The 10,102-nt window shown below is 40.3% G+C and overlaps 1 protein-coding gene across 11 annotated transcripts in view; it reads right to left on the reverse strand.

Annotated features, from left to right (window-relative positions):
• The window catches only part of MAGI1 (membrane associated guanylate kinase, WW and PDZ domain containing 1), a 169,348-nt gene that overhangs the window by 91,680 nt on the left and 67,566 nt on the right, over positions 1-10,102 (reverse strand). For all 11 annotated transcript variants that reach the window (XM_024199688.2, XM_024199707.2, XM_024199681.2 and 8 more), the window contains exon 3: positions 423-629. In XM_024199688.2, coding sequence (XP_024055456.1) covers positions 423-629 — 207 coding nt within the window. The remainder of the gene's footprint in view (positions 1-422; positions 630-10,102) is intronic.

Genomic DNA, 10,102 nt, shown 5'->3' on the forward strand with positions numbered 1-10,102 from the left:
AAGTGACTACACGAGGTCCTGAAGAAAATATACAACTTCTCCCTGTGCTGTTTAATCAGACTCTGACCATCATTAACATAAGATATCAAAAAGGTAAAGATGCAATGAATTTTCTTAGAATTCTCTAATCTTCTTCATTTACCAAATTAGCTATGTTGAGTATAGTGATAGGTTAAGGGGGAGAAATGGAATCAAGGGCTATATAATTTTGCATGGGAAACAGATACACATCTAGGTTAAACTATTTTTAAACTATTCTGTGAGCTAGGGAAAATGTGTTGTTAATAGAAGACAGTAGAAATACTTCTAACCCAGATTACAATGTGGTTCAATCCAGAACTGGCAGCATTGCAGGGCTCCTATTGAGGGGGGGGGGAATGCAATGCATCCTATAATATGGACAAGAATATTTTTTGCTTTACCTGTAAAGCTACTGTTCATTTCAGGGACGTCATCCTCATCCTCATTCTCCGTATGCACTATGCCAGCATTTTGCATATCATTATAAGACTTGGTTCGTTTTGGAGTCGACTGCTTGGAGTTGGACTGAAGGTTTTGCAAAGCATCAGTGGTAATCACTTTCCCACTGACGGGTTGGCTGGGAGGCTTGGGTGTTCCATAATAGTTACCTAGGCAATAGAAACACATTTGCATGTTCAAAAAAGTAGATTTTAAGCAGCAAGATTTTTTATTCTTCTTATTTCATCAAAACCTCTTTCTCCCCACAAAAGACAAAAAAAAATGGTTCTTGTTTTTCAAACTATATTTCACTTCTGGAATAGACTAAAAAGATTTCTTTCCTTTTAATTTATTCATGTTGAATTTAAAAGTAGAAGCGAGGGTTGCATTGTTTAGGTGCACTGAGCGTACAAGGACTAAAACAAAGGCAGCTGTGGTGAATAGCAAAACTTCATCTCATTACATTTGAATTTCAATTAGTGGCCTTTTTATATGTATGCACCACACAATGCTGTGTCAGATTTAGAGTGAGCCCTGCAGAAAATAAAAAATTCATTACTGCTATCACCAGATAAGTGATGAAAAGCTGGGATGACCTGCTTTAATAGAAGAGTTCTTTTGGGTGGCTGTTGCATTTTTGAAAAAGTAATCTCTCTCTAAAGTAACACTTTGTCAAAGGAAAACACCAAGTGCCACCTGCTTTCTTCAAAGAGGAATTTCAGCTGTTGGGGTCAGTTAGGGTAGAAGTGAACGAGCCAAATCTTTAAAACAAGACTTTTAGGGGCAAATATCACCCTTGCCTTGGTTATACCCACATGCAACTCTCAGGGGCAATTTTGATCCTTTCAGTGAAATCCCATCTTATGGCAAATTCACTACAAGTGCAGGTTCGTTCTAGCCTGGATAGGAATCGTCATAGTGAAATATTTCAGCATTTCCATTCTACTTCACTTTGCAGAAGCACTTATGAACTCCCGTCATTTAGACCCCATTGCGCTAGGCGCTGTACGAACACAGAGCAAAAAGCAAGTCCCTGTCCCAAAGAATTTATGACAAGTGAATTTATGATATTCAGAATACAGTTTATATTATTTGCGATTATAAGCAAACAAGTCTATATTTAAGATATCAGTTATCCATACCAGTTTCAACAATTATTACATATTTTAATTTCTTCCCTTGGGTCACAGAAATGGACTTAAAATATTGTCCATTTAAATATAGCCTTTTATTCTCAGGGATCCCAAAGCAGTTTCAAAAATACATTTTTACCTCTCTACCCCCAATATAAATGTGCATGTTTATATATGCACATACATTCTCTATAAACATTATTTATATCAGCCATAATTGTTTTCCAAATTCTACTCTGAAAACACACAGGTAAATTTAATTACATTATGCATTATATCTACAGCTAACTAGATTACCTATAAGGAAATAACGAGAGAATAATTTGGCATAAAAGTTTTATCAGAATCCAACTCTTGCTGATAAAACCTTTTTAGTGCACCATACCATCCTATATACTGTATATTCTCTCCCTCCTATACATAGAGACTATACATAGAGACATTCAGAGTACCCAATGTGTGTGTGTCTATACACATAGACACACAAAATGCAGATTATCCCAAATAAATACACATGAAACCTATACACCACACCAAACCATCATGTACTGTATATATATGCCATATCTATGACAAACAAAAACCCCCTGCCTATAGGAGACTGTGTTGTATGTGTTTAAAATTAATAAACGAGTTACACGCAGATGTAGACAAACCCGCTGTACACGCAGCTAAAATGCAGTAATCCCTAGGTTTGCAGTAGAACAGGCAGTTATTTTACAATGCCCAGCTACAGCTCACTCGAGCTTGAGGTGGAAATCACATACATTATGAATTTTAATTCATAAAACATAACGTTTATCTGAACGGCCATTTGAGTGGTTGAATCAATCTTCTCCTTTCAAGCTTCTACTCTAGTCCATCCCTGAAGCTCTATTTCCATTGGCCTTCGGGGTGAGTTAAGACAGGAATCATGCCCGAGCAGTCTGAGGGTTGTGTGCAGGAAGGAGAGTGAAAAACCAAGCAAACACCTGTGGGCCCTGTGAAGGGCATGCGGCTAGATTGGGGCAACAGGGAGTGAGAAAGAGTCCAACCAGGAGAAAGGATCAGCCGAGTTCATCGGGCAGGGCCTGCGAAAGGAAAGCCAGCTTCTGCTGCTAAGCAAATCCCAGTATGCCTTCCCGGCTTACCCTGCACAAAGCTCTTACCCATCGCACTGCCGTCTTAGAGTACAAGGACTAGGATTCAAAATTCACGGTTTCTGGAAATCAGAGGGACTCCCTTCTCAGAGCATTTAGCGATGTAGAAACGCTATGACAGCAACGCACAGAGCTTTGTTCTTGGTAAGCAACATTCAAGTATCTATAAAGGATCAAGGAGTCAACTCCGTAGAGCAGAGCAATGTTCAGCATTACCTTTTTGTTTTAGTCTTCATTTCGGAATCTTAAATGTACACAGATGCATAATTTATAGGGAGAAGGAAATGACTTCCTCTGGAAAGAGCCCCTAATGGGGATGTCGAATCTTACAGCAGGTGCAGTCTCTGCTAGACAAATGGTTCTTACGTTCTATATGCTGCAAGAATATTTTATGGAGGAGGAGGAGGAATGTGAGAGAGAAAGGAGGGGGAACATAAAAGAGGTAGGAAGAGAAGATAATCTATCCTACTCTATTTTGTACTTCTCCAGAGATTCAATATTACTTGGTTATTTCTTTTTTAAGCTTTGTGTATTTTACGAATATATAAAATACCTGGGTAGCAATTCAGCTTGTATGTGTGGCACTGAACACAGATACTTTGTCCAGCATTTATTTCAGTGATTTTTGTAAGCTGTTAGACCTACAAATATGTAACACGTGTAAAGGTTTAGACAAAGGATATATAGGTGTGTAATGGGGACAGAATTTTGATAATCTTGGTAAGTATGTAACACAGATGTGCTGAAGAGGTCTCTTGGGGACCCCTTTGTTAAAATTCCACCACCAAATTCAAGGAAAGGCTAGGATGATTTCTCCCTGCCTCTGATGAGTTCACCCCCCTCTCATCTCTTCCAGTAATTATTTAGACCAATGGGTCTCAACCTGCGCCCAACCAGCACACAGCTGCAGCCCATGTGCCATCCTCAGGGCCAGACAGGTAGTATGTATATATATGGTTTGGATGCGGCCACATAACACAGAGAGCTGCTTGTGTGGCTCACAATGGTAAATAGATTGAGAACCACTGGATTTAGAGAGAGTGTTCATAAAAACATGAGTAGTGGCAATCACTTTCTGAAAAAATCAGGCAAAAATGTCTCAAGTTTGACAACCAAAGTCACTAGTCACTTGGTCAGTATTTTTTTAAATTATTTTTTTGCTTTTGGAATATATCATATTGAATCCACACATTTGTTTTTCCCCCAAGGGAGAATATCACCAAACTTCCCTAAAAACACCTTTAATTCCCCTCTTACTTCCAATTACCCAAATTACTCATCTACTCATATTTTTTCAAGCTATACGTTACAATGTCCGCACAGTAGAACCTCAGAGTTCCAAACACCAGATTTACGAATTGACCAGTCAACCACACACCTCATTTGGAACCAGAAGTACACAATCAGGCAGCAACGGCATCGCCCCCCCCCCCAAATAAATAAATACGCAAATACAGTATAGCACTGTGTTAAACGTAAACTAAAAAAAAATTAAGGTGAAGCAGCATTTTTCTTGTTCATAGTAAAGTTTCAAAGCTGTATTAAGTCCATGTTCAGTTGTAAACTTGAAAGAACCACCACAACATCTTGTTCAGAAGTACGAACATTTCAGAGTCACGAACAACCTCCATTATGGGGGTGTTTGTAACTCTGAGGTTCGTATGTATTTCAGTGTGGCGATACATTTAGACTGTCTGTTTAACTTAAAATGGATGGTCCTTGGGGTAGGAACTGATTCTTTTTCTGTGTTTTGCCAGGGTATCTTGAAGATAAAAACTCACCATGAATAAAAATCTCAACCTGCGACAATGCCATACCACAGCCTGGCTCTCAGGACATCAACCGGAGACTACTAGAACCAATGGAAATTTTCTTGTGTGTCTAAAATTCGTGTTCACTGCATTCAAATGAGTATATTTCTCTTCACTGCTCAGTTCATTTGGAAGGTGCTGCAACAGAGCACTGGGCCTTTGGAGCATGAATGGGCCCCAGGGCTCCTGTTACAACCTTTGGCTCTTTAATAATGGATGCTGTAACTAAAGCTCACGTTTGCTCCCACGCATGTACTCTACATCTAGAGCTTCCAGACTCGTGGGTACAGAAGCAGACAGAGGAGATGCGCGGTCAATGACAGGGTTCTCTCTGCACCATTAGGCAGAAGGGCTGAGAGGGAGACAACAGATTTGTGGGAGCGGGAAGCTATTTTGTGGCATCTGCCAGGTTTCCCCTTTTCAAACAAAACCAGCAACATTTGGTATAATTGTCATCTCCTGAAAGTGTGTAAACGCTGAAGCTGGGCTGCCACCATTTAACTTCCAACACAATCAAGCAACAACCCAAAACAAACATCGCCTTTTGTCACTGACTGTAATTAGCAGCAGTTTGGCCTTGATTTTGACCAATGCAAAAAACCAACATGTCAATACTGAATGTAGCTCTCTCATATCTGCTCACAGGTCTCACATTTTTTAAAAAAAATATTTGAATCTATATCAAGTAGTTTCTCTGATCCTCTGAGATTCCTCTTCTTAAAATTCTTCTAACTGTTTATTTTTTACAGAGCTGGTTGAATAGTTTTTAAAATATCCCTCATTTCATGATCAAAATTTAAAATACTTCTGTTTGGTTTGCTGTTCTTTGGGTGGAAAGTCACATCACTTCCTATTAATGAGTATTTGGACTACCATAAGGAAGTCAGTCTTGAAAGCCTCAAAAAGCTTAGTGCAAATGATCATCCATTCAGAAAATTTCTATTGGAATTTTGAGTATTTGCTATTTGTTGTTTTTTCAACTTCTATAGCAATTATTTCAATCAACCAATCAGGAAGAGGCAACACCACCCTCTGTCTTAGCAACCCAGCCACACACCATGAATAACAAACAGTGAACAGTCAAAGCAAAGAGTTTATGAACCACCCATAAGCTGGAAATTATTTGTTTCAAGTATCCTGCTAATAAACATAAAGAATGTATACATGAAAAGGCAACTTAGCATTGGTTTGTGAAAAATTTATGAATCAAAAGGGGCTAAATTCATAACAAATATAATTTGTTCTGAATCATCCACTCAGCTCTAATTATTAACAACATCTTACCCTTACAGCATACAACACCCATTATCCCAGAGGATCCTAAAGCATTTTACAAATATGGCCTGACTTTCAGAGGTGCTGTGCTCCTACAGAAGTCAATAGGAGATCTGGAGTGCCCCTGGCACCTCTGAAAATTATGTCTGCAGTTCTGAATTCACTGACTCCTATAGCAAAGCATAATTTTGCAATGATAAAAGAAAAGCCCTCTCTTTGCACTGAGGAGCCAACACTTCAGAGGACACATACTATCTTCAAAGCTCCAATATTGTGCTTTGACAATGTTTCTACTAATGGCTTATGTCTTAAAAAGCAGTCTCTGTTGCATTCTATATTAATTCAAAATGACATTCTGGGGAAGAAATGTAGATAAATACGAAAATTAAGCAAGGTCTTGACATGCAGAATCAAAATGTAATTATTAATGTAATTTGTTTTTTGAGCCGTGCCTCTTTTGTCCGCTCTCCAGAAGAGCCAAAATGATTGACCCTTAATTTTACTAAAAGTGCCTCTGTTCATCTAATCCAATGAGAGTGCTTGTGTCTGGTTAGCACAAGACGAATTGATTCCTGGAAGTGGAGATAGGGTTACAGTGTTTTAGCTGTTCACTTCCCAGACTCTATTTGGCTACGGATTTCTACGTTTAGATGTCAGATCTGGCTGCTGTCTGCAGGAATCACCTAACTGCAACCCACATTGATTAGCAATTGCCTTGAGGAAACTCAGAGTATCCAGGCAACCAAGAGGCGGCCAGGGATGTAGCATCTGGAACGGGAAGCAAAGCACAGCATGGTTTTGCAGTCGGCAATGAAAGAGAGCACTGAGAAATTAAATTACAATGTATGTAAATCAAATCTCCTTTATATTTCTGATTCTCTTGAGGCGGTTCAAAATGGGCTAGCTGAGAGATCAGTCTGGATGTTTTGTTGGGAATTAGCCAAAATGTTACAATAGGCATATTTTAATTTATGGCTTAAATTCTTGGGTAACAACCAAGAATCTTGCATTATGATCTCATTGGCCAAATAGGCTGGGATTTTCATTTGGGCTTAATGAATACGGGGATATTGACACCGAACTCCCTTAGGGTCCATGAAAAACCGAGACATAATAAATAACTTGAAAATCGTTTTCTACCGTGTGGATGTATCAAAATCATCACCATTACGGTGAACGACAGCTAACAGAAAATCATTAGCTATCACCCCAACCACATAGCTATTGTTCAATCTGTATATAGCTGCATGCAAACAGATTTAATGCACACAACAGTCTATCTTATAATAAATTAAACAAAGATTTTCACAGAGCTAAAACGACGATATCCTCCACTTCCCCAGTTATGCTTTAGCATTGCAGCACAGTTTTTGTGTGTGTGTGCTGTCTGACCGTAACAGGCAAGCAGGGATATCTTGGCACCACAGGCTGTAGTTGACTCTGTGAACTCAAGACTCTTTCCTGAAGTCAGGCAGGAGCCATTAATGTTAACATCACATTGGAGTATCTGTTGTACACACACAATCTGGTATGTATATACAAACACAGGTGCATACATATAGGTATATATAAATACACACCCAAAGTGCTGTGAAGTAGATCAGATTGCTATGCACACCATATGCTCTATCTAACGTGAACCCACAAAAAGCAAGGAACAGTACATATGTTCCACTACTCCCGCCACAAACACTTCCCTTAGCATGACAACGACCATACACCACAGACTATTCATCTCAGCCTTACTGCTGAGCCTTTTCACACATAACCCCGTACCCCAACATGGTCATGCGTGTTTGATGCGCTAGGTGGTTATGTTGGACGAGGGTAGTTTGGAGAAGGATTGTGTGCACAAGGCGGTTCTGAGGGGGATGGAAGGCTGGTGTCCTAGGAGGCCAGAGTGCAGGTTGCAGAGTGCATGGGCTGTAGTATGTGGTTGTTGTAGTGGAAAGGGGTAAGGAGCATGCTCGTAGATGGAAACGTAGAAGGTATGCACTATTAAGTGGCTTACCCTTTCACCGCCTTGCTCTTAGGGCTAGGTGTCAGGTATGTTGTGTGCATAGCAACCCTAATGGCTTCATAACAAAGATTTTTGTGTATTATTTCATACAGGTTCTTTGAAGGCTTCAGTGTAAGGTGGGAGTTGGATGAGGTGGAGGTAGGGGCCAGACCTCTGAAACACAGAAGTACAGCTGCAGCAGAAAATATTTTGTCTGTTAGTAGCTACATGTGAGTCCTTCCTTGCTGCAAGATAAAACGTGCCAGAAAGCCTAGCTCACAACTGATAATATTTCATGTGTGTTCAGTGCCCGTCAATGAGGCTCCTATCATCAATCGCTCCTGTATTCCCAACCTCCACTGATCAGACTTGTGTGCATAGCACATACTGTGTCCGTAACAGCTAAAAATAACCCTAAATCTAACATTCAAGCGCCCCCCCTCAAAAAAAGAACAAAACCCCTCGGTCCTTTGTGCTAGAAATCCTCAGGATCAACTTCTCTACCAAGTTTTGGGTCGACAGGCAATGATTTTAAGAGATAGCTGTCCACAATGAAGAGTAGTGCTACCGAGGAAAAAGTTTAGCCAGAGCCAAAGATGTCCTATTAAAAATGTATGAGCCAGTCAAAAAATCCATAGAAAATTCAAAGGGCATAAAAATTAACCTTCTATGAAATTTCACACCAATTGTCTACCTATATTTTGAGAAAAATAGGAATTTGTGTCCCATTTTAGAATGCAACTAACTAATTACACTCTTCCTTTTTACCAGAGAAAAGGAAAAGAAAAGCATGAAGTCAAGAGGGGGGGGGGGGAAATCTTTCCACAATATGTAGATGTTAATAAGTCGATCTTTGACATGATCTAAAGGAGCCATTATGATTTATTGAGTCAATCTGTAGTACGGAGACGTTAATAAGCGGATCTTATCTTATTAAGCGGAACATGTTTGTTCCGCTACATGTGCATCCACAGCATCTGCCACCCCAGTCTTCTGATCTTTCTCTTCATGTTTTGCATACCATGGCCACAACACTCATTTCGGGGCTGTACAAAGTTGGCGAAACCTACAGAATGCAACTCAACAAAGAAACTAGAACAACGAAAAGCAGCCGTTCTATAGAAACGGATGGAGGAGGAGGGCCGGTGGACAGAAATATGAGCAGAACAAACATCAGAAATATTAGGCAAAAAGGAAGTTACTTGAAATTCAAGTGCTGGTTTCCGAATGCATCCTGGGACTTTTGCTGCTATTCTAGATGGACCGTTAAGGTAGCTGATTACAGTCATTAAGTACTTGTAATCAGGGTCCCTGTCTAAAGTAGCCAGTTTAATATTATATATGCTAATAAGTCACCCATTACTTTTTAAGTGATGAAACGAATGCGGATTACTTATTACTTTTCTTGGCACTCTCACAACGCCCGTCCCGAGAATGAAAGATGATGCCTTGACAATAATGCTCTATAATTTAACAACCCTTCACACATTACACATTACAGCACTTTTTCAGCTGTGGATCACTAAGTGCTTTATAAGCATTCATTAATGAAGCCGCATAACACCACAGTGACACTCAGCAGTCACCATTCAAGAGTCAACATTTGCAAACACTACTCACAACCGTGTTTCATCACCCTGTGTGTTTGTACAGCACCTACTTCAAATGGGGTGCCGATCCTAAGTCTGCCTTTGGTCAAAGTAATGATATTAATAATTATAATCTGAGATACCACAGATTTACCTCTGTATTTGTCACAGAAAATAACTGCAGACACATTGCGGTATCTGTTGAGTTTTTAACGGGGATTATGATAGGTGTTACGATTCTCTTCTCCAGATCAGTAAACTGAGGCACAGAGCAGTTATCTGACTTACTCAGAGACACATAGCGAGCCAGGGGAAGAAGCAGTGACTCAATATCCTGTTCTAACCACTGAACAGGATTCCTGCATGAAACTCATGGCACCTGGGGGAGCCATGATCTCTTCCTATGCAACGCATATGCAAAAGCAATGAGTACCTATAGCATTACTTCCACGGCATCAGTAGGAGCTCTACGCACTGAATGCAGGGCAGGATCAGTCAAAAACCTGCGACTGCAATCATCACGGTGTTCTATTTGCCCCAGGGGCTCAGGTGAGGCATGCTCTAAATCAGAGGTGGGCAAACTTTTTGATCCGAGGGCCACATCAGGGTTGCACAGCTGTATGGAGGGCCGGGTAGGGAAGGCTGTGCCTCTCCAAACACCCTGGTCCCACCCCCTATCCGCCCCCCCTCCCACTTC

Source organism: Terrapene carolina, unplaced genomic scaffold (genome assembly GCF_002925995.2).
Source record: "Terrapene carolina triunguis isolate 2854851 unplaced genomic scaffold, T_m_triunguis-2.0 Scaffold89, whole genome shotgun sequence".
Taxonomy (NCBI): Eukaryota; Metazoa; Chordata; order Testudines; family Emydidae; genus Terrapene; species Terrapene triunguis.